This window comes from Dromiciops gliroides, chromosome 1 (assembly GCF_019393635.1).
Source record: "Dromiciops gliroides isolate mDroGli1 chromosome 1, mDroGli1.pri, whole genome shotgun sequence".
Lineage (NCBI taxonomy): Eukaryota > Metazoa > Chordata > Mammalia > Microbiotheria > Microbiotheriidae > Dromiciops > Dromiciops gliroides.
Genome location: NC_057861.1, coordinates 314,039,739 through 314,065,425, shown reverse-complemented (window position 1 = coordinate 314,065,425; position 25,687 = coordinate 314,039,739). Strand labels below are relative to the sequence as shown.

At 44.0% G+C, this 25,687-nt stretch overlaps 1 protein-coding gene across 6 annotated transcripts in view; it reads left to right on the top strand.

Moving 5' to 3' along the window:
• Positions 1 to 25,687, top strand: part of MAPK4 (mitogen-activated protein kinase 4) — a 229,399-nt gene that overhangs the window by 149,892 nt on the left and 53,820 nt on the right. For 5 of the 6 annotated variants that reach the window (XM_043978127.1, XM_043978129.1, XM_043978128.1 and 2 more), the window contains one exon: positions 11,013 to 12,603. In XM_043978127.1, the coding sequence (XP_043834062.1) occupies positions 12,055 to 12,603 (549 nt within the window). In that variant the 5' untranslated portion in view covers positions 11,013 to 12,054. The remainder of the gene's footprint in view (positions 1 to 11,012; positions 12,604 to 25,687) is intronic. The other variant, XM_043978131.1, reaches the window with a different exon arrangement.

Here is a 25,687-nt window from a genome sequence, read left to right as displayed (position 1 = left end):
TATAATGACTTGCCCAAAGACAGCTAGTAAAGTGTCTAAGACTAGATTTGAACTCCAGGCCCTGAACTGTATCTACTTTGCCACCCAGATGTAGCCCCACCCCTTCCAGGAAGCCTTCCTTCTGTACTGTTTGTCAGTCACCACACATTTTAGCAGAGTTTCCAGGGCCCTGGATATACTCAGTTGTTTCTGGGAAGGGCATTCTCTGCTTACTCCTGGTACTGATCTAGCTGAGGCTTAAGGCTAAAGGAAAGGGAATCGCAGAGAACAGAGTGCTGGATTTGGAATCAGAGGAATTGAATTCGAATCCTGACTCTGTCACTTCCTATCTGTGTGATGCTGGGCCATCACTTAATCTCTCTGGGCCTCGGTTTCTTCAGGTGTAAAATAAGTTGTACTAGAGGATCTCTAAAATCTCTTCCAGCTCTCCCAAATCCATGCATATTTGGCAGGAAGAATAGACTGGGAGGCTGAGATCATTGCTTCTCTGTTGATAATTTCTAAATGGTGATGTTCTCCTGTTTCATATTTCTGTCCCTTAGTTTATATTTTTGCAAAAATGGGAGGTGTTGAAGACTAAGGTTGGTCTCATGGCTGTGGATCCTGCCCAAGGAGCTCCTACCACTTTAGTGCTGAAGTGAATAGGGAAGACATCCATCTAAGGTCTATCCTCGCCAGCAGCCAACACTGCCTCAGTAATACCCATTTTATAAGAGTAGAAACTGAGGGGCGGCTAGGTGGCGCAGTGGATAAAGCACCGGCCCTGGATTCAGGAGTACCTGAGTTCAAATCCAGCCTCAGACACTTAACACTTACTAGCTGTATGACCCTGGGCAAGTCATTTAACCCCCATTGCCCTCCCCCCAAAAGTGTAGAAACTGAGGGACAGAAAAGCAAAATAAGCCGACACCTAAATTTAGATATCGTTAATACCATGAACTGAACCAAACTTCCCGGAGTAAGTGGATTTGGTTACAAAAAAAGTCTGCACTTTCTGTACTTTCCAAGGTAGGGGAAGCATCCAGCTCAGCCTGGGCCTCAGAGGACCTCTAAGCTACTTTAGTTTAATTCATTGTTTCTTCCAGAGGGACCCTTATTAAAGTGGAGCAATTTCCCCCAGAAGATGTAACACATTAACCTGCTATGATACATTGACCAAGTAATTACCTTGGAAATTGGAGAGCAGGGGGCTCTGAGAGAATGGGATCAAGGGGTATGCTACTTAGTGAAGAGAGAGGGAGGATAGGAAAGTCCTGAGCTGCCTAATATAAAGAGTCTAGGGACCATGGGGTAAAGCATGAGGTTGTTAACAAAGAATCAGGGGGCAGCTAGGTGGCTCAGTGGATAAAGCACCAGCCCTGGATTCAGGAGTACCTGAGTTCAAATCTGGCCTCAAACACTTGACATTCACTAGCTGTGTGACCCTGGGTAAGTCACTTAACCCCCATTGCCCCACACAAAAAAAAACAAACAACAACAACAAAAACCCAAAGAATAAAGAGATGGGTCTTAACAGGCAGGGTCAAGAGAAGGAAGAAAGACTGCATGGAAACTTACTTGGTCTTCTTAAGGAGCCAGCTGGGGGCTGGCCCCAAATGTGGCCTTGTAGGGGTTGGACTAGACAACCTTAAAGGTTCTTTCCATGGCTAAAAATGCACATGATTTTAAGCCATGAGACAGAACAGGTCTGTAAGTTCTCAAGATTCTTCAGGAGAAACTGCCTGGAAGATGCCTGTGAAATGTCATAGCCTCAGAGGGAGACGTCACTTCTGATGAAAGTAAACAGCAGGGTGAGGTAGGGAAGTCTGGACGGTCAGAGAAAGAGCTCTGAAATGTACACACCTCAACGCTGGGGAATGAAAGAGAACCATGGAGATCCCAGAAAGAAAACAGTCCATACCATCCCATATCCCTAATCTGCTGCCGTGGGGGAGAAAAGAGGGAGGGCCTGTGAGAAAACGGGATTGGCATTCCCAGTGAGTGAGTGAGAGTCCAGTCTTGCTGGAAAGATAATGAAAAACCAGACTCAGGAATGGAGTACAAATGTTGGACTGGTTTTAGGGCCTGAATTTTTCTGCTGATGGTGTTATTAGAGGCAATTCTGAGCAGGAAGCTAAGGAATTTGTGAAGTCCTCTGGGAACTTTATATCCATTCTCCTTTCTGATCAAGATGCAAATCCAGCTGAACTTAGGACCTTTCCAGGCTGATGAATAATAATTTTAAAAATTCCTCAAGTTGGAAATAGAAAACCATCCCTCAAAATAGTGCCACGTGCTGCCATCCTCCTGCTGGAGCACCAGGTTTACTACTTTTGAAGACAAAGGAGGAATTGAGGTATAATGGAAAGAATGTTGGATTTGGAGTTAGAGGACCTGGGTTCAAATCATGCTACTTACTACTTGACCTTGGGTAAGTCACAACCTCTCTAGGCCTCAGTCCCTCATGTGTAGAATGACAGAGTTAGACTACATGGTCCCCTCCAGGTAACACAGTCCACAGAGATGGGTTCCTGCCTGTTGTTCATTGGATAACAAAGGTACATATCCAATGAGTACTTTTATGGCAAGCACTCTTATTTTTGTCTTTGTAGCTTCAGTACCTAGGACAGTGCTTGGCACACAAGTGTTTGTTGATTGATTGTTGATCAGCCAGATTTTAAAGTTATAACTTCTATTCAAATTGTAAGACATCAAGAGTGGTAAAGGACTAAACATAGACCCCTCCATAGGGACTAAAGAGAGAAACTTGAGGGCAGAAGATCTAGCAAGAGATAGGGGGCATTGAGAGCCAATAAAAGGGGTAAGAGAATAACACTGTTGGTGATTGTTGGATTCATTTTGTGGCTCCTATGAGTCAGCATAAGATAAAATTTCCTAACAATTGGAGCTGTCCAAAAGGGGAATGGGTTGCCTTGGTTAGGTAATGGGTTCCCCATCCCTGGTGATCTCCAAGTAGAAACTGGACCACCATTCATCAAGGTTGTTAAGTACAAGACTCATGGGTAGATGTTGAACTAGATGATTTCTGAAGTCACTTCCAGTTTTGAGATTCAAAGTGTCAAAGCAAATCCAGATGAGAACAGAGAACTGTTGAGAGGAGACTGTAGTCATGCAGTAGTACAGGAAGGGGGCCTCCTGTGTCCCGCTCCCATGAGGTTGTATGCAATTGATTTTTATCAAGAGCACTGTGGCAAGTGATCCCCCATCAGCCTTAGGGAGTGTGTGCTTCCCTTAGCCCCTGACTACAAAGGAGAGCCCTAGGGACCAGAGAGCAGGCAGCTGAGCCTGCTCACAGATCAGCATGTATCAGGCACTGAGCTCTAAGAACTGCAGAGTTAGACATGGAGTCTGATCTCTATAAGCTTGGAGTTTAGTCAGAGGTATGTTATGGAGGGGGCAGCTAGGTGGCGCAGTGGAGAAAGCACTGGCCTTGGATTCAGTTCAAATCCAGCCTTAGACACTTGACACTTAACTAGCTGTGTGACCCTGGGCAAGTCACTTACCCCTCATTGTCCTGCCCCGCCCCCCAAAAAAGAAGTATGTTATGACCACATGTAAAAAGACAACTCACAGCCCAAGGTAAAGTATCCTAAGTTTGTATTTGTAGAAGCATCCTGTTGAGAATGAGGGAGGTGACTGCCTTCCTGTGTGCCACCCTGTTCAGACCACATCTGGAGTATCGAGTCCAGTTCTTGGCATAGAATTTAAGGAAGGACATTGAAGCACATTGAGAGGAAAGCAGCTAGTATGGGGAGGGGACTGGAGAATGTGCCAGACGAGCATGAGAAAGGAACTGGGAGTGTTTTAGCCTGGAGAAGAGACAGTTGATGGGAAACATGAGAGCTGTCCAAGTATTTGAAGAGACAGAGAGAGGAATCTGACTCATTGTGGCCTCACTAAGAGCAAGCAGTGGAAGGTACAGAGAGGTAGACTTAGGTTTAACGTATAGAAATGCTTCCTGACAGAACTATCCTAAAGTCAAAGGGCTAAATAGGGGAAAGGGGTGTTTTCCCTTCCATGGAAGGTCTTTAAACAGCCTGAATGATCATTTGTATGTAGGTTATCTTGTAGAGGAAATTCCTGCAAAGCAAACCTTGGGTAGGGTTTGGACTGGGGTCTCTGAGGTCACTTCACATCCTGAGATAATGTGATTCTGAGTGTCAAACATGTAATGCATACAAGAGAAGAAGCCATTTGAGACTGGGGTTGGGGGTAGGAGTCATGGATTAGATGGTTCTTGGCTTAAGCCAGGATGTGAAAGGGCATTCCAGGCAACGTAGTAGCATTGTCAAAGGCATGGAGGTAAGAATACACAAAGGATGTTCAATGGACAGTCAGGGAACTAGCTTTTATTAAGCACCTACTATATGCCAAGCACTGGGGATACAAAGAAAGGCAAACAAGCAAAAAACAATCCTTCCTATCAAGGAGCTCACCATTTAATGTGGGAGATGACATGACAACAAGTATGTACAAATAAGATATATTTGGGATAAATTGGTAATAATCTCCAAGGAAAATCACTAAGATCAAGGAGTTCTGTGGGGGCAGCTAGGTGGTGCAGTGGATAAAGCACCAGCCCTGGATTCAGGAGGACTTAAGTTCAAAATCGGCCTCAGACACTTGACACTTACTAGCTGTGTGACCCTGGGAAAGTCACTTAACCCTCATTGCCCTGCAAAAAAAAAAAAAGGGGAGTTCTGGGAAGGGCTTCTTATATAGAAGGTGGGCTTTAGGTGAGATTTTAAGGAAATCAGGGACAAGATTCTATGATTTCTGCTAAAGTGTTAACTATCAAATGTGAGGAACATGGTCACACATCCACAAAGAATGGGATGTTGAATCCCAAGGAGAAGAAGGAAGGAGTCTTTGAGTTTTGTTTGTTGGTTTGGTTTTTTTAATGTATAATATTGTCTTTTACTTGTATGCAGATGAGTTATCTGCCCTTCATCCTATCTGCTGGGTGTGTTGCTTTGGACACTGTTATTTTCCTGAATTAACTGTTATTGATAGCATCTCAGAGGCATCTCCCTTTTCTCTAGCTTTTATTTCAATAATTTTTCTGCCTCTGTTTACAGCCCAGCAGGAAGAGGTGGGAAGGGAAGGAGGTTTAAGTTTCACTCCTTTTGAACTGAGTCAGCAAAATTCAACAATTTGAAAAACATTTCTTTCCCATTTCCTGGTACATGCAAGGTGCTGGGCTCATTGTCTCTGGGAATATATAGATAAAAAAAAAAAACCAAACACACACACAAAAAGCACACAAGTCTGCAAACAAAGACTTTACAGTGAAGGTAAAGATATGTGCAAAAATCAGTGTGATACAAGGTAAAATGTGACCAGGAGAAATTGAGACCAAGAGGTCCAGGATAGTCTTCAAAGGAAGAAATTACTTTCAGCTGGGGGAAGAGGGAGGTAAGAAGTCAGGGAAAGCTTCCTGGAGGAGTTGGCTTTGGTAGGCAAGCCCCTGAAAGGATTTCAGCAGACCGAGACAAAGAGGAAGAATGTTCTAGGCATAGGGGATCACTCATGAGTACACAACTATGGGAAAGAGGAGGACAAGATTGGGGAGCAGCTGGGAGCCCTCTGAAAAGTGTCTGGGACACCTCACAGCTCTGTCTCCTAGAAAGTAAGCAGAATGTGTGAAGTGGAAAATAGAATATGTGAAAGGTGGTGGTGTGACACTGTACTGGAAAGGGAGTCAAATTGTGAAGGGCTTCAAATGTCAGAATAAGGCATTTGTATTTTATCCAGTAGGTAATGGGGAGCCATGGAAAGTTTTTAAGTATGGGACTGACAGGTCAGACCTAGGTCTTAGAAATATAATTGTTTCAGTTAGGTGGAGAATGGTTAAGGAAAGGAAGAGACAGAGAGACCAATTAGGAACATGAAGAAGTCCTGAATTACAACTTTTCTCAGTTGAGAGGCAGGATCAGCAGGAATTGAAACACTTAATTACCTTTCCTGCCAAGAACAATGCTTAAAGAATTGTCAGCTCTGGTTAGGCTGATGATTCCCATTCTCAAGACAGAAGCTGATGGGAAAGTGAGGCAGCTTCCTAGCTTCTCCTTCTTTGGGCCTTCCCAGTGTGGCTTTATTAACAGGTTAGAGCAGAAAGGGCACTGAGCTGTCAGCCAGGAGTTGGAGGTTCTAAGGACTCACTGTCAATAATCAGCTGTTACTAGCTACTGCTTTGTTTAGGCAAAGGCTTCACTCTGCTCAGCCTCAGTTCACTCATCTGTCAGATAAGGGGGTTGGATTAGATGATCTCGAAGGTCTTTCCCAACTTTCTCATTCTGATTTGTTTCATAATTCTTTCATTATCGGGTCTAATGAATGTTTAGTAAGATTGTTGGAGGTGGCAGTGTGTTGTAATGAAATGAAATGGACTTGGAATCAAAGACTCTTCTTGGTGTAGCTTTTTTTTTTGCAGGTCAATGAGGGTTAAGTGACTTGCCTAGGGTCACACAGCTAGTTAAGTGTCAAGTGTCTGAGGCTACATTTGAACCCAGGTCCTCCTGAATCCAAGGCTAGTGCTTTATCCACTGCGCCACCTAGCTGCCCCCTTGGTGTAGCTTTGATGTGTACTAACCATGTACCTGTTATATCTCTTTGAGTCTGTTTCCTCATCCATTAAATGGGATGATAATACTCGAACGACATACCTCAAAGAGTTGTTTTGAAGATCTGTAAGAGGCTTATTTATTAAATGCCTGCCATGTACAAAGAAAGTGCAATGATAGCTGCTGGGGATTCAAAGATAAATACAATATAGGCCTGGCTTCTTGGAGCTTACTCTCTAGTGGGAGTAAAGATGTACACATCTCCATAGTGCAATGGAGAGAAAGATGGGTATGAAGCAGACAGACAAAAATGCTATGAGATATTTGAGGAAGAAGGCTGGCTCTTGAATTTGAGGACTTGGGTTCAAAACCCACCTCTGGTGCTCACTACCAGTATGCACTTGGGCAGGACTTCACTTGCCTTGATTTTCCTCATCTATAAAATAAGGGGGTTGGATGTGATGGTCCCTGCCAGCTTTAAATCTATGATCAACTGGATATTCACTGGGATGAGGAGGGTAGGAGGCAAGGGAAATAGGTCTGAATCACAAGAGGCTATATGGAAGAAGTGTCATTTAAGTTGAGCCTTAAAAAGAGAGATAGGGGGAAGCTAAGTGGTGCAGAGAATAAAGCACTAGCCTTGGATTCAGGATGACCTTAGTTCAAATCCAGCCTCAGACACTTAACACTTATTAGCTGTGAGACCCAAGACAAGTCACTTAACCCTTGTTGCCTGGAGAGACAGAGACAGAGACAGAGAGAGAGAGACAGACATATCAGGATGTGTGTGTATGTGGTTGGTTGGGGTTGGGGGTATTGGGATTAATTCTGGTTGGTTCATTCTAGGTTTGAGGTATAGCATAAAACAGGACAGAAAAGAACAATGCTGGAATATATAGTATGGTTTTGCCTCAAAGTAGAAAGAAAATTAATAATGAAGAAGGTTGGAATGGAGTCAGCCTATGTAGGGCTTTCAAAGCTAGGATCATCAGTAATTACTTTATTTGGTAGACAATGGCAAGCCACTAAAGGTTCCTAAGTAGAAGAATTATATGAATATGTAAATGGGAATCAATATGGAATAGGAGAAAGAACTGTTTTTGGAGTCATGGAATTTTGTTTGTGAGGACTGAACTAGCTCACTTCTCAGGTTGCTTCTAGCTCTGTATTCTAATTAACAATGACAACATCAATGTAGGTCCCATATCACTGGTACCCTTCATTACCCCAGGCTTGGGATGGAGTATATTGGATTGATGTTGTTTTTGTTTTGATGTCCAATTCTTTGTGATCACATTTAGGGTTTTGTTAGCAAAGATATTGGAGTGATTTGCCATTTTCTTCTCTTTATACAGATGATAAAGCTGAGACAAACAGGAATGAGTCTTTCTAACTTCAGGCCTGGCACTCTATCCACAGCACCACCTAACTGCCTGTATATATTGGATAATCATAGTAAATGAAAATGTATTTCAAGCCTCCATTCAGTAAATCTCTACAAACTGAGTGGGGCAGCTAGGTGGTATAGCGGATAAAGCACTGGCCCTGGAGTCATGAGGACCTGAGTTCAAATCTCACCTCAGACACTAACTAGCTGTGTGACCCTGGGAAGGTCACTTAACCCCAACTGCCTTAAACATCTTGGGCCATCTCCAGTTGTCCTGATGTATATCTTGCCACTGGACCCAGATGGCTCTGGAGGAGAGAGTGAGGTTGGTGACCTTGCATAGCCCTCCCTCACTTAAATCCAATTCACTGCAAGTCATGACATCTGTCATGGTCCTCTTAGATAGCGAAGGACAAACAACAACAACAAACTGAGCAGGCATAATTCGTGAATCAAATAGCAAAATACCTAAATGGGAAAAAACAATCAAGTAAACGGCAAATAATCAAGCAATAGACATCCTCAGTTCTCTATGCGCAAAGAGGCACAGTATTTCACAGACTCCCATGCTGGTGAGAGGAAATGGAAATTTCCTGGACAGTCTGAAATTGTGTTCTCGAATCTCTGTATCCCAGAAATCCTCTGGGTATTACTGCTTCTTGGTTCTGCCAGATATGGCTCCCTTAGCACAGTCCCAGAGGGTCCCTTGCCATTACCACTCTCCGTTGCCTTCACAGCCATCAAATACCCAAGTTTCATCCTCTTCCATCATTGTCTGTATCTGAATCCACTTGCTACTTCTCTGCTAGAGTCATCTGTTAAAAGTTCTCATCCACCGCTCATGCTGTTACTGCTTTCTCTCTGGGTGGGACAAGGAGAGAGTGTTATCCCTCTCTTAAGATTCGCCTAGGCCAACATGCTTGTGTGCTAATCAATATATTTTTAGCTCCTTTGTTCGAAAGGCCATACCACACCCGACTGACACAAAAAACTCACTCATGCAGTTGTCAAGACCTGTCAAGGCTCGTCAAGACCTATCATGGCTGTCAAGATCTTTTCTTTTTATTGACTCGTAACCCCCTCACTGGGTTATTTCAGTGAATTGCTTTCATCTCCCATCATGCCCCTGGCAGTAATCCACATAGTCCATGTAAATTACCTTGAAATTTCAGTGTCTCAGTCAAAGTGCCACTTGAGAGGAAAAGGTACAGTTGATGACTTTTGCCCTATGCTTCTATCACTAGGTAAAGGTCCTTGTTACACCTCATAGTGTTTTTGCCATTGTTATTACTGCTGGTTATTATTTTGTGAAGAATCTCTAGAATATCAGTTTAGCCAACATTCACATGTTAATGCATTTGAAATTCAAACAGAAGGGGGTAGCTAGGTGGCACAGTAAATAAAGCACTGGCCCCGGATTCAGGAGGACCTGAGTTCAAATCTGGCCTCAGACACTTGACACTTAATAGCCGTGTGACCCTGGGAAAGTCATTTTAACCCTCATTGCCCCACCAAAAAAAAAAAAGAAATTCAAACAGAAATGATTTTTTAAAGTTGTTTGTTTTTTGTATCTTTCCATGCTCCTTACACCCTACTCCTAATTCTTAGAGAATTAAGAACTGGCAGCTGTTTTGCTTAATTATTTCTCCAGTTTCATTTCTCATAATGAAACTGCTACTGCTTCCATTTGACTGGGAGTAGGCTGATAAAGTTAGAGGGAAAAGAACTCATCAGAAATAGTCTCTAAGCAACTTCTGCCCAACTATCAGTATTTATTTTTTTTCTTTTTTTTTGGTGGGGCACTGAGAGTTAAGTGACTTGCCCAGGGTCACACAGCTAGTAAGTGTCAAGTGTCTGAGTCCAGATTTGAACTCAAGTCCTCCTGAATCCAGGGCTGGTGCTTTATCCACTGGCCACCTAGCTTCCCCTTTATCAGTATTTATTTTAATGGATCACTGCAAGGTGAGCACGTGGTGATCATCCCCCAAAATGCTGCCTTGTCCTGTTTCCTTCTTTTGTGCTGAATACATAGTCTACTCCTTCTTGGTGCCTGGTGTACGTGCTTTCTCCCCACTCCCATGGGGTTTATTAGCCCCAGGACAGCTTGCTCATGTTTTAGAAACTATGACCTTTGCTGTTATTTTATGGATATCAGTTTGTCCAGGTAGCCTTCCATAGGCTTTTCCCTTCTGGCTATTGTATCTGTCATTTGAGCAAGTTGCCACCAGGGGGGATGATAGCAATGACTTCATCTTTGCATGATGATCTGAACAACTGTTTTCCCTTTAGGTGTAGTTAACAGCCAAAGAGATTGTAACTCACCGCAGAAGCAAAAAAGTGCTCAGTGTACTCACGCAAAGTGTATGGGGGGAGGGCTTTGTTCGTTGTAGTTGCTATAAGATTTTCTCACATTAGTGAAGAAAACCCTGGACCTCCACTCAGGAAAAAAAAAAAACCTGAGTTCAAATACAGCCTCATAAGCTTACTAGTTGTGTGACTGTGGGCAGGTCTCCTTAAGCTCTGCCTACCTCAGTTTCCTTCTCTGTTAAATAGAGATAATAATAGCACCTACCTCCCAGGATTGTTATAAGAATAAAATGAGATCATATTTGTAATTTACTTTGCAAACCTTGAACTATTATGCAAATGCTACTTTTAATAATAATAATAATAATAATAATAATAATTTGGCAAATGTATTTATACTATCTAAATAGAAAGCTAGTAAAAGATATGTCTACCTAGATATCAGTCTAGAGGGAATTATTTCTTTAGGTATTCAAATGTTTGCAAAGGAAGGGAGGTTGGGAAAAGTATCAGAGAAAAGCTGGAATGTAGTTCCTTTGACTTCTGTCTGCAATGAGTTAGTTTTTTACCCCCTTTCTGAGGAGCAGGGCTGATATGTGTGTTTGAAGAGCATAACTAATGAATTTCCAAAAGGTCAGGGCTGATGGTTCCCACCTACAGCTTTGCTCATGTTAACCTTCAGAGAACAGGAATTTACATAAAAGGCTTACCGTTTGATGATCTTATCAAATCAATCAATCTTTCCTCTCTTCCAGGAGAAGAGCTGTGAACAGGCAACAGAGTTACCCAGACTGCCCACTCTATCTTTACCAGCAACCCCACACGTGAGCAGTGTTTGAACCCGTTCAACGGATCAAATAGCATTTGGGCTGATTAACAAAAGACATGCAAGTGGGAAGGTGTCAGCAGCCAGAGTGTGGAAATTTACCCAAGGTTGCTACTCCGGGGAGGCTCAGTCTGAAAGATGCTGCAGTGAGGAGAGTCTTGGATCTAATTGGAAATGGGATTGGGAACCAGGCAGAGAGCGGTGAGCATGAAGAGGTGAGAGATAGTGCTGTCCAAACTGCTCCTGTCTGAAGCTGTGGAAAGGCAGCTGAATGTCTCAGGATCTGCCCAGCATTTGGTCCATGAGCTCCAGTGTGAACTCAAAAGTCTGGCCTTTCTCCAGAATTCTCCGGTGATGTCAATCTGCCTGCTTTGAATTTGGACACTTGGGTAGAAGCCCCGAGATCTAGATATGCCAGTCAATCCCTTGGATTTTCAGGATATGAGAAGAAGCCACTGAGCAACTGAAGGCTGGATTACCATTAAACTTTTGAAAACCTAAAATCCTAAGGGCCAGGTATCACCAAAACAGTCCTGAATTACAGGAAAGAGGACCCTCTCCACTGGAAATCTTAATTTGTAATTAACAGATGATTTAAAAGGGGACTCTTTCTGAAGCTCTTACTTTCAGGACCAGAGTTCAAGAGACCCTAGCTAAATGATGGTGAGCTCTTTGGATGGGTGTTCAAATACACTGGTACTTTCCATTTCAAAGGATTTTGAACCACTTGGACACAAAGAGTGCTAAGGGTGAGTAAACATCTTCTTGATTTTACTTGACACTCTCTTCCCTGGTTCCGGCAGTAGCACACATAGCCCTGTTGTGTCTGGGCATTGGGAGGTCAACAAGTCACCACAACAGACCCTTCCTCCAGATGCTTGATTTGATGGGATGAGCAGTGGTAGTGGAGACACTGACTTGGGCTTGGCCTCCCTCCTCTCTCCCGCAGGTAGCCCCACCACACTGAGCCAATGATGGCCGAGAAGGGTGACTGCATCGCCAACATGTATGGCTATGACCTCGGCGGCCGCTTTGTCGACTTCCGACCCCTGGGATTCGGTGTCAATGGCCTAGTGCTTTCGGCCACAGACAGCCAGGCCTGCCGGAAGGTGGCGGTGAAAAAGATTGCCATGAGCGATGCCCAGAGCATGAAGCATGCGCTACGGGAAATTAAGATCATCCGCCGCCTGGACCATGACAACATTGTAAAAGTGTATGAGGTCCTAGGACCCAAGGGAGCTGACCTTCAGGGGGAGCTTTTTAAGTTCAACATGGCCTACATTGTCCAGGAGTACATGGAAACGGACTTAGCTCGCCTGCTGGAGCAGGGCACACTGGCTGAGGAGCATGCCAAACTGTTCATGTACCAGCTGCTTCGTGGGCTCAAGTACATCCACTCAGCCAACGTGTTACACCGGGACCTGAAACCGGCCAACATCTTCATCAGCACAGAAGACCTTGTGCTAAAGATTGGTGACTTCGGATTGGCGAGAATTGTAGATCAGCATTATTCTCACAAGGTACTTCCGGCTGGGGCTGCTGCTGGGGCTGGGAGGTGGGGAGGGCCATGGCATGAGAATATTCAGAGGGGCCAGGGAGGATTTCTTGAGCACTTTACACCCATGTCATTCTGTGTAGCTCAGCTGGCTCTTGACTCTTCAGAGGGTTGGGGAGCGGGGAGAGGATTGGATTGAGCCTTTCTTAGGAGAGAGTGCTGGACTTCCAAGATAAGGGACCTGGGTTCTGGTACTTGCTCTGATCATAGCTCACTGTGTGACCTCAGGCAAATCACTTCTCTTCTCTGGCCTCAGCTGCCTCATCTATAAAAGGAAGGTTTGTGCAAGATAATTTCTGGGCTCCTTTCTGATATATTATAATGCTAAAATTGTGAAGCTCATCCCTTTCATCCCAGAACATCAGGGACCCTTAATGCAAACTTCATGGACCCTATGAAATCATACCAAAAGAGCAGGCTGTTCTGGACCAAAAGGAATCTCAAGAGATCATGTGGTCCAGGCAACCTAATTCTCAGGCAGGTAGCTATCTGAACAAGAGGGAACTGATGGCTCGGTGTTCTTTTCTTACCATTAGTCCTAGAAGGCTAGACAATTAGAAGGACTTGGATGTGGGGTCAGTAAACATAGGCTCAAGTCTTGCTTATACCAGTAACTAGCAGCAAGTCACTCTCTGGGAATCAGTTTCTTCATCTATAAAATAAAGGGTTTCTCAATCTTTTTATGTGTCATGACAGTCTAGTGAAGCCTATGAACCTCTTATCAGAATAATGTTCTTAAGTGCTTAGAATAAAATATAGAGGATTACAGAATGAAACACAGTTATCAAAATATATAAGCTCAGGATGAGATGATTTCCAAAGTCTCTTCCTATGAATCTATAGAATGAAACCCCCAGGTCATCCTATACCCTCGTATTAAACAGAATCCCCTGACAAACCTTTTCACCAAAGTGATCAAATTCAGTTCAACAAGGTGTTTTTAAATACCTACTATGTGCATGGCACTTGGAATACAAAGATTAAAAGTAGCATGGTTCTTGTCCTCTGAGATGCTCAAGGTCTTGTTGCAGCTGAATGAATGAACTCTTCCTGTTCTTTGAACTACCCTTCAAAAATGGGGCTCAACGGGGCAGCTAGGTGGCGCAGTGGATAAAGCATCGGCCTTGGATTCAGGAGTACCTGAGTTCAAATCCAGCCTCAGACACTTGACACTTACTAGCTGTGTGACCCTGGGCAAGTCACTTAACCCCCATTGCCCCGCAAAAAAAAAAAGGGGGGGGGGCTCAACTTCCTGGCCAGGGGATGAGAAGAAATGGAGAGGAACTAAAGAGTTGGGCACAGACTCATCCTCAAGCTGAATACTCAGCCCCTGAGGAATGGCAAGGGAGCTTTCAGGGTTCCTCAGGTAGATACATCTGAGCTAGAAGGGACCTGAGAGATTATTCTAGATGACTGAAGCCCAGAGAGGGGTAGACATTTGCCCAAGATCCCAGGGAGCTCTCCACCCAGTTCTCGTCCTGTTGGGTTATGTGCCATTTATTCTCCAGGGTTCTTTGCCAAAGGCTGGCTCTTCCTTACCCTTGCCCCCATGCCAATACAGTCTCCAATACTCAGGACATTTGAATCCCCTATCCACCTTCAGTTGGAGGATCTCAAGGACTAGGACCCAGAGTCCTACTAGTTCTCTAAATGGGGAGTTTGGTTGAGAAGGAAGGTCATATGGAGTGGGAGGCCATCCCCTCTTCCCTATAAGAACCAAGGCCACCTGAAAGGGCTTGGGCTCCTACACAAGTGTAATCTACTTCAGATCTTGTAACTTCCTTAACTGTACCTGGGTCCTTTATAAATCCCTTTCTTCCTATGTGGCCAGGTCATCTGTCCAAACCGGTAGCATACTCTGCAGGAATACTGTCCGAGTGCGCGCTCTCGCTCTCGCGCTCGCTCTCTCTCTCTCTCTCTCACACATATACACACACACACACACACACACACACACACACACACACACACATTCATCTGCTTTCCTCTTGCTGCCTTTTAATGCTTTCTCCTCTTTCTCATTTCCTTGGGACACCAACTCCAGATTATCAGTCCCCAATCAGCTCTCACCAAGCACAAAGGCCAAGAGAGTTTCTACCATTCTTGTCTCCGGCATGTGCTAGCTTCATTGTATCTCAGGTCTGATCAAAATAAAACTGTTTCAATAGGAAGGCAGTGTGGCACTGGGGCAATAGCCTAGCCTAGGATTCAGGTGTTCTAGGTTCTGGTCTGAGTTTCAGCACTTAACAAGCAGGGTAACTGCTTTAATCCTTCTGAGACTCAGTTTCCTCACTTGTTAGATGAGAATCATAATCCCTGACCTACCTATCCCATAAGATTGTTCTGAGAACCAAATGCGATAATGGACAGGGAGCTTCCTTTTGAAAACGGTGAGGAGGGGGCAGCTAGGTGGCACAGTGGATAAAGCACTGGCCCTGTATTCAGGAGGACCTGAGTTCAAATCCAGCCTGAGACACTTGACACTGACTAGCTGTGTGACCCTGGGCAAATCATTTAACCCTCATTGCCCTGCCAAAAAAAAGGGAAAAAATGGTGAGGAGATGGAAAAATAGGCAAAGTAAGATGCATGCTCTCAGACATGACGAATAAGAGAGTTTGTTTTGCTTGACTATAACAATAACAACAATAATAATGTTAATAGTAGGGGCAGCTAGATGGCGCAGTGGATAGAGCACTGGCCCTGGATTCAGGAGTATCTGAGTTCAAATCTGGCCTCAGACACTTAACACTTACAAGCTGTGTGACCCTGGGCAAGTCGCTTAACCCCAATTTCCTCACTAAAAAAACAAAACAAAACAAAACAAAATAATAATGTTAATAGTAACAACAATAGCTAACATTTCTATAACACTATCCCTTGCCAGGTACTGTGCTAAGTGCTTTGTAATTATTATCTCATTTGATCCTCACAACAACCCTAGGAGGTAGGTGCTATTATCCCCATTTTACAGATGAGAAAACTGAGACAGGCAGAGATTAAGTGACTTGCCCAAGATCACACAGCTGGTGAGTGAGTGAGGCCAGATTTGAACTCAGGTCTTTCTGTCTCCAGGACCAGTGTTCTATCCACTGTGCCTCCCTGCCACCTATTTGTTATAAAGGTTTTGTTTCCCTTTCCCTTCTGTATCCTTCCCATGAGGAGGATGTGGGAGGAGGAAGAAATAAATGCCTTAAAAATGAACAAAAAAGGGGGGCAGCTAGGTGGTGTAGTGGATAAAGTACTGGTCCTGGATTCCAGAATACCTGAGTTCAAATCTGGCCTCAGACACTTGACACTTACTAGCTGTGTGACCCTGGGCAAGTCACTTAACCTTCATTGCCCCACAAAAAAAAATGAACAAAAAAACCCCACTATACAGAGTATTCTAAAAGTCTTAGGTTACTGTTTTAAGCTCTTAGAGATGAAAGTCTCCAGATTTCTTCCCTAACTCTTTCTTGAAGCTATCAAAGCTTAAAACTGCACTAAAAATTTTGGGACATCCTATATCCTTGCATAAGGGTTTGGGTTTTTTTTCCCTTCAGACTCCGGAGACTTTAGACAGCTACATGGTCCTGGTAAGCTTATTTCTCACTTGTTTTCTTGGATAAAATTAGCTTTGCCAAGCAGAAGAGGGGAGCCAGGGACATGGCCAGGAGGTGTTCTGATCTGCCAAATTCATGGACTGGAGATCTCAGCTTCTGCCTCTTCTATGGTCCCCTCAACAAGAACAACAACAACGACATTAGTAATAGTAATAAATAGCACCTTCTAGTTGATGTTTTTAATTTATCTTTCACGTTCTATATTGAGCCTCTGAGGCAGCCTATTACAGATGAGAAACAGAGGCCTAGAAAGAAGTGGCTTGTCTAATTAGCAGAGCTAGCACTTCCCACCCAGATCTCCTGACTCCTGGCTGGTTGCTCTCACAAGTCATATGAAGGAAGGCTTGGCATAGCAGGGTTAGGAAGTTTGGACTCCCTGTGTGCCTCTTGGAGAAGGGTTTGGTTTTTCTTTAAGCTCTTGTCTCTATCTCCCAATGGAGGGGTGGGGTTTAAATTGTGTGCATCTGCTCTTAGAAGAGGCTTTGTGTGACCCTGACACCCCAGGGGCTCAGAACTTCCCCGTGGTGAGGCTGGTTTTCCTGTCCTCATTTTTGAGAGAACATTAGGTCCTTGGCCCCAGCTCCCACAGCACATTATTGGTCTCAGTGAGATCTCAGGCCAGAGATACAGGGTGCCTGGGGGAACCCATCACAATGTGCCATGCTGCCTCCTTGGAACGATGGGTTTTGCTTGAGTCTGAAGGTAAAAATAGGGCAAAAAAGACCATCATTCATCAGTGCGGGGGTCATGAGGAGGTCAATTTGTTCACATGGCGTAATGGAAAGAACACTGGACTTGGAATCAGGAAGATGGGTTGGAATCCCACCTCACACACTTACTTATGTGTCCCTGGGCAAGTTAATTCTTCTCAGCCTCAGTTTTTTCATCTGTAAAATGGGGACTAATAATACTTCTAATTATTATCCTGATGGGTGGTTGAAAGATTTCAGTGTGAGAACATATGTCAAGTGTTATATAAACCTTAAAGTGTGAGATATGTTAGTTTATCATTCTGTGCCACTGTCACTTTATAGATTGATGATCAGAATAAAGCCCCAAAATTACCAAGCTCACCAAATCCTGGTGAAACTAGCTGACCACATGCCTTATGCTTTCTGGGCTAATATGTCTTAGAGGGTAGATCTGGGTTATTAATATGGAAACTTCAAGTGGCAGCAGTGTCAATGCCTGGACACACTGTACTTCCCTTATCTTCCCCCAGTATTTGAGGGAGCCTCAGTTTTAGAAAAGGTGTTAAATCTTTTCTAAATGAAAACCAAGCAGCCCCCACAAGACTCTGCCCAAAGGGAAGGCCTGAGCTAAGGGGTGTCCAGGAGACCATGTCATAATTTAAGACAAGGTCAGGTGGTCTTTGACTAAATGTAACTTTAAAACTCACACCACTACCTTTATTCCTTGGCTGCCCAGTCATTTATTTCTAGGGATTGGCTTGGCCATTGGTTTTGTTAGTAGTATGTGTCTCTATGGTTTCTCTTTTGCCCCAGAATTAGGTTTTGTCCATTAAAACTAAAAGGTGGGGGCAGCTAGGTGGTGCAGTGGATAGAGCACCAGCCCTGGAGTCAGGAGTACCTGAGTTCAAATCCGGCCTCAGACACTTAACACTAGCTGTGTGACCCTGGGCAAGTCAACCCCAATTGCCTCACTAAAAAAAAAAAAACAAAAAAAACCCTGAAAGGTGAATGCCTTCTTCCTATAATGAAAAACAGTGGTGCATCAGGCTAGGAATCCAGAGACTTAGTCCTGACACAGCCACTCACCTGTCAAAGTGTTGTTGTTGCTGTTGTTGTTTAGTTGTTTCAGTTGTATCTGACTCTCTGACCCCATTTGGAGTTTTCTTGGCAGAGATACTGGAGTGTTTGCCATTTCCTTCTCCAGCTCATTTTATAGATGAGGAAACTGAGACAAACAGTGTTTAGTGACTTGCCCAAGGTCATACTGCTATTAAGTGTTAGAGGCCAAGGGGGTAGCTAGGTGGCACAGTGGATAAGGCACTGGCCCTGGATTCAAGAGTACCTGAGTTCAAATCTGACTTCAGCAGACACTTGATACTTACTAGCTGTGTGACCCTAGGCAAGTCTCTTAACCCCCATTGCCCTGCAAAAAAAAAAAAAGTGTTAGAGGCCAGATTTGAACTCAGGAAGATGAATCTTTGTGACTCTAGGCCTGGCACTCTATCTACTATGCCATCTAACTGTCCCCAAGGTCAAAATTTGACCTTGGGCAAGTCAGAGTCATAGAATTTTAGCACTATAAAAGATTTACAAGCCAATCCTTTCTTCCTTTTGCATATGGGAAAACTAAGGCACAGAGAGAAGTGATTTTCCCTATGTCACACAGTTAACATACAGCACAACCTAGCCTAGAACACAGGTCTTCTGATTCCCCCAGCAGTGCTGGGGTTCTGATCCATTCAGCATATGGTCAACATGAATTTTCTCATGTCTTAAATATAGATAATATTCCCAGCTAAGTAAATGTGTGTTTTTTTCATTCATTCATTTCCTGCCTCTTCAGATAAAATAATGAATGTGAAAACAGACAGCATTCTATGGGTCTGAAGGAAGACAATCATATTTAATTCACCACATGTTGATTCGATACCTACTTTATGCAGTCATAACTGTGGTCATCAGTCTGGGTTGCTTCTCATTGATAGCTCTTCCAGATTCAGAAATTGCCTCTCAGCTTTAATGCAGAATGCACTCGGAGGCTTATCTTCCAACTTGAGAACTATTAAGTTGGGGATGGACTTGAAGAGGGCTGACCTGTTTTGGGACTCACCCGGGATGACCAGCTGCTCCGATGGTTCTTTCTTTTCTTGCCCTGCATATAGGTCTCTGTTCCTATTAGGAATCTCTTTCTGCTCTAATAGATTCCCTCCCCCTACCCCCCTCCACCCCCTCCACCCCTGCTTTGTGGCAGAGAAGAAGTTGCTGAAGGATCAGAGCATGTTCACATTTGAATTTATCTTATTAGCAAGCAGATCTTAAAAAAAAAAAACTATCACTTAAGGCTTTGCTGAGCACTGTGTAAATTTCAAAAGCCATCAGAAACCTCCCCAAGACAGCTCAGAGGTACCTGAGCAGCATGGTAAATGCTCAATTAACTGCACATACTTCTTCCCTGGAAGAGGGAACCCAAAGTCAGCCCCTCACCCAGTGTCAATGAACCTTTAGCTCAGAGAACAGACTTTTGGGCCATTTGTTGAGTCACTATCCACTACCCATAGGACCATAGGCAAGTCACTTAATCTCTCTAGGCCCCCATTTCTTCATCTGTAAAAGGAAGTTGGACTTGGTGACCTTTAAGGTTCCTTCCGGCTCTAAATCCATAATCTAGAATAAACTATTGCTTTTTTTGTCTGGCATTCAAGGCCTTCTGCAATCAGGCTTCAGCCCACTTTTCTAGCTTTATCTCATAATGTTCTCTAAGGCTGTCTAGTCAAACTGGACTTCCCACCATTCCCAGTCAGTCCTGTTCTTTCTTACCTCTGAATATTCTTATTATCCTTGGAATGGGTTTATTACCCTCCCATTTTCCTATCTTTGAAATCCTTCCCCTTCATTCCTGGCCCACCCCAAGGTCCACCTCTTCCAGGAATCCCAGCTCATCCCCTTCAGCTGGAAGGGAGCTCACATTACCCACACTGCTCTGGGAGTTTCCCTACTCTCTTTGTTCCTCCTGTATGCATTTAGCTTAATCCAGTTTGTATTGTATTAAAATCTAGTGTCAAAGGGCATAGAGGGAATAAGTAGTAGAGCTAGAATTCAAATCTACTCCCCTGACTCAACTCTCTTTCCACTCCACCGCTAAATGTTTGTTCAATTCCGTTGAATTCCCATGGGTGCCCGTTGCTGGGCTCTCCTTACACAGAAGGTTCCCATGCCTACTCAGTAGTGAGCATGCACACTTCTGTCGGGACCATCATCCATCAGCATTGATTGTCTCCATCACGCCTGCCACTGTGCTCAATGCCTGTGTCTCAGGATAGTAGTTGGTTGGCTTTTTGATTATGGGTTTATTTTTTTTTCTTAAAGAACTGGTCAGGACCAGATCAAGCAGTGGTACTTCTAAGGACATCTGTAGCAATCCACCAAAAAAATAAAAAATTTAGATCTTAGCCAGAGAAACATCATCTTACAAAGATCTCAGACTCAGGGGCACCATGTCTCCTGCCACTGCAGAACGGCACAGCCTGCCCTCTCTTGAATCACATCATTTATCCAGATGAAAGGAGAAAACACAGAAAGAATGTGCAGAATGCAAGCTCTGGAGGTGCCTCTGAAATCCACCTGGAAGCACTTGATTCCTCTGAGGTCATCTCATGATCCTAAATTCTCTTTGTGCAGGTTTGGAGAGCAAGACACAAGGTCAGCTATCTGCCCTTTGGGACTCCCACATCCCCAGTCAGGGGTTCAGCCAAACCAAGTGACCACCTGTGGCTAATGATTTAAGGGACAGCAGATATGTAGCCTCCTTCACTCCTGACCAATCTCTAGAATCCTAGAGCCTATGAGTGAACGAATGAAAAAGCATTTACTAAGCACCTGTTTGTTGTTCAGTCATGTCCATCTCCATATGAACCCTTAGATTCTCTCCATGGGGTTTTCTTGGCAGATACTGGAGTGGTTTGCCTTTTCCTTCTCCAGTCTGTCCCCATTTTACAGATGAGAAATTGAGGCAAATGGGGTTGTGATTCACAAAGGGTCACACAGCCTGTAAATGTCTGAGGTGAGATTTGAACTCTTATCTTCCTGGGCCCAGCTCTCTAGCCACTGTACTAACTAGCTTCCCCTTTGTTAAGCACTTATTATATGCAAAATACTGTGCTAAGTGTGGGGAAATGGGAATTGAAAAGTAAGACTTCTTGTCTTCTGGAGGTCACTTTTTTTTTTTTTAGTGAGGCAATTGGGGTTAAGTGACTTGCCCAGGGTCACACAGCTAGTAAGTGTTAAGTGTCTGAGGCTGGATTTGAACTCAGGTACTCCTGACTCCAGGGCTGGTGCTCTATCCACTGCGCCACCTAGCTGCCCCTGGAGGTCACTTTCTAATGACAGTACATGGATGGTTTCACCTCAAGTCAGTTGGAAAAGTCCCTCTGTCCTTAGTGTGTTGTAGCAAAGCAGACAGGAATGCCTCCTCTTTTATCCACTGATAGAATCATACCTTTACTGATGTTGAACCATTTTGCAATGCCAAGTCTGGTGGCAAGAACTAAGAGTGTTCCACGTCTGCAGCAGCTGTGACAGGAACAGTTGCTCAATCACATCTCCCCAGGGATTGCTTCCCAGGATAATGGCTGAGGTGGGAGGAGCTGGGATGGAAGCAGGATTGGTGATCTAGGGGGTGCTTCCACTCCCAGGGCTTGGGCTAACCTGCTCATTAGTGGCACTTGGTGGTGCTGAAGAGGAAAAACAAGCATGAGAGTGGAGATATCCTATGCAATCTCTTCATTTTACTCATGAAAAGACTGAAGCTCAGAGGGGTTAAGTAAAGGAATTTGCCCCCAAGGGCAAACAGTTAGTTAAAGTTAGTGCTAGGATTCATGCCCGGGTAGCCTGGCTTTTTCTACTACATTTTGCTGCGTTTTAATCAATCCTTGTTATTGTTATTGTCACTTAGTCTCTTGCTGGGTGACCACTGCTGGACTTGTTGTAGAAGGGATTCATTGATCAGGCAGAAAGCTGGTCAGGAGAAGCCCTAAGGTCCCATCCAGCTTTGAGAGTCTATGATTCTATGGTTTCACTATTAGAAAGTCATTCCTGGGGGCAGCTAGGTGGTGCAGTGGATAGAGCACCGGCCCTGGAGTCAGGAGGACCTGAGTTCAAATCCGGCCTCAGACACTTGACAATTACTGGCTGTGTGACCTTGGGCAGGTCACTTAACCCCAATTGCCTCACTTTAAAAAAAAAAAAAAAAGAAAAAAGAAAGAAAGTCATTCTTGACCTGAATTCAGAAGATCTGAGTTCAAATGTGATCTCAGACACTTGACACTTACTAGCAAAAAAAAAAAAAAAAAGAAAGTCATTCCTTCCAGTTAAGGGATTGTCCTCTATTAAAAGGCAAGCCTCCTGGAAAGGAGAACATTAGGCTAAATGATTTTATGAACTTATCAGATTTCACTCCACACATGTCCACCAGGGACATTGAAATCAGATTTTCATAGAGAGGGAGGAGAGAGGGACAGGGACTGGAATACTGGGTACCTAGGAATAGGAGGGTGAGAGAAAGTAATAGGACATATTACAGTAGTTATCATAGTTACTTAAGTCTTTATCATTAAAAGCTTGTGAGTCTTTAGTGTGAAACATTTCTTTTGTGTAGAGAAAATAAATAGCTGTCAAATGGGAGAAGGGGGGAATGAGAAGCTATGGGGAGTAGAAGGAAAGTGAAAAGGAAAATATGAGGACATGGAAGTCAGACTTGGGCCACTTCACAGTTTTACTGGGGACCAACCCTGCCCATTTGTTTCCTGAGGTAACCCAATTTTTCTGTCCTCAGTCTCCTGGTGCCATACAGGCTAGACTAATTGATCTCCAGGTTCTCTTTCCAATTCTAAATTCTATGATCTTATAACTCTAAGTGCTTAAATTATGTGTCAGAGTTGAGAAGAAAGAGAATATTAACAGGGCTGGAGTGGATAGGGAAAGCTTCCCCGACAAACCCATAAGCAGTTTGGGCAGAGGATTGTGTCTGGATCCCTGACTCCCAAGGCAAGGAGTACAAAGACCGATGCCCCTCCCATGGGCTTCAGATTGTCCTAGGGTTGTGGTGCTCAAAGTGTGGTTCAAGGCCCCCTGGTGCCCTTTCATGGCATTGGCAAGGTCAAGACTATTTTCTTAATGATACTTACCTGGGGGCAGCTAGGTGGGCACAGTGGATAAAGCACCCACCCTGGATTCAGGAGGACCTGAGTTCAAATCCGGCCTCAGACACTTGACACTTACTAGCTGTGTGACCCTGGGCAAGTCACAACCCCGATTGCCTCACTAAAAAAAAAAAAAGAAAGAAAGAAAGATACTGGAGTGGTTTGCCATTTCCTTCTCTAATGGATTAAGGCAGAGGTTAAGTGACTTGACCAGGGTCACACAGCTATTAATTGTCTAAGGACAGATTTGAACTCAAGTTTTCCTGACTGCAGAGCCATCACTCTATCCACTGAGCTACCTAGCTCTCTCCTATTCCTCTATATCACACTGTTTATTTACCTATTGTCCTGAGCCAAAATCTGAATTCAATCTCTGTAGTGGTTATTTGGCCTCTATGGGGGGCACTATCTTTACACACTCCACTCTTTCCCTGGCCAGTCCATACCCTGTGCAATTCAAGGTTCTCCATCTCACTGGATCATTTCAACAAACATCAATTAAATACCTACTGTGTACAAGGCCCCCAGGCCTACAAAGACAAAAACTAAACACGCAGGCCCTTATAGAGCTTATAGGTTCCTAGGGCAGATATAAGATCCACACAGATAACGATGAGATAATTTGAGGAGGATCAGGAATGGTTTCCCAGTGTTAGATGACACCTGAAACAGAGCCTCAAAAGAAGCTAGGAATTCTGAGAGAGAAGATGAGGAAGGAGCAGCTGCCCAAAGGTCAAGAAAGCAAACATTTGTCTAGGGGTGAAACACAGAGAATTTGTCTGGAGCAATACTCTCATGAAAGGCAGCTAGGCGGTGCAGTGGATAGAGTGCCAGGCCTGGAATAAAGAAGACCTGAGTTCAAATCTGACTTCAGATACTAACTGTGTGACCCTGGGCAAGTCACTTAACCCCGTTTGCCTCAGTTTCCTCATCTGCAAAATAAGCTGAAGAAGGAAATGGCAAGCCACTCTAGTATCTTTGCCAAGAAAAACCCAAATGGGGTCATGAAGAGTTGGACAGTACTGAAACAACTTAACACCCACATAGACCCTCATGATTATGGAAAAGTAGGAGGGAGTATGGTATGGATAGATAGAGAGTTGGCCTCAAGGCCAAGAAGCACTGGGCTCAAGTCTTAACCTCTGACTCCCACTGGCTTTGTGACCCTTTGAGTACTTTCTCAGTGGTGTAGGCAGCTCTAAGAGTATTAGCTGCAGAGACAGCTCCAGTTGGCATTGACAGAAGGAGGAACTCTGTACCTGAGAATTCTTTAGGCTCCTAAAATCACAGCTTCCAGTCCCTCTTGTGTCTCCCCATGAAAAATGAAAAGGAATTAAGAAAGAACAAGCCTTCCTTTTAGTGACTCTTAGGCCCATAACATGTGGGCACATGCTTATCTCCATGATTGAAATTAAGTTTTCATCTTGGTATTAAGAATGTTTCCATCTGGTATATTGTCTGAGCATACAAAGGATTATTGGTTTCAAAGTCCAGGAACCCAGGTTTAAATCCTAATTCTACTTTTTAATATCTCAGCCACAGTGCCCCCATCTGTAAAATAAGAGGGTTCGTCTAGATGTCTTCTGAGGCCCCTCTATGATCATAAATGTCATTTTATATGGAGGAGATAGAGCTAACCCACAGGGAAAGGCTTGCCCACTCCTGATGAAACCTGATAGAATAGCATTTAGGTAGCAGTGCCGGTGGTAGTGCAACAGGGCCCCCATCCCAACCTGTAGAGCAACTGATGAGAAATGAAACTCAGGGAAGGTCGTTCTGATGAGGGTGAGGCAAGTAAGCTTGGTTTTAAGACCTCCTAGTGTGTTATCCCAAACCCCTGAGGCCTAGAGAATTATTAAAAAAAACTATGAAATATCCCTTTTGGGGGTGGGGAATAGGAGAGTAAAGATGGGGAATGGAGGCACAGTGAAGGGTCTAACAAAGAGAGAGAGGAAGCCATATATACTATCCCTGGATCCTTAGAGTTCAGTCATCTGGCACCGGACAGATGCGTGGAGCTTGGTTTTGGCACCTCTCAGGCTTGCTCTTAGTGTTCCCTTTGCCCCTTTCAGTCAGGTCACCCTTCCTCCTGCTCACCCAGATCATTATATTCATTCCAGCTATCTGGGCTCCTTCACTTCCTACACCGAAGGGCACAACCAATTAAGACTATTTCCTTGTGACTGTATTTTCTACTTAAATTTAGTTAATTCATTTGTTGTTCATTTGTTTCAGTTGTGTCTGACTCTTCATGAACCTATTTGGGGTTTTCTTGGCAAAGATACTGGGGTGGTTTGCCCTTTCTTTCTGAAGTTCATTTTACAGATGAGGAAATTGAGACAGACGTGGTTAAGTGACTTGCCCAGGGTTACACTGCTATTAAATGTTGGAGGCCAGATTTGAACTCAGGAAGAAGAACCTTCCTGACTTCAGACCGGGCACTCTGTCCTCTCTGTCACCAATTAATGCTTAGGTATTGATGTCTCCCTCCTTCGAATTCTTTGTCTATACCTCTTATCAGACCTTCATCCATTTTAGCCACCAGGGACACTGTTGC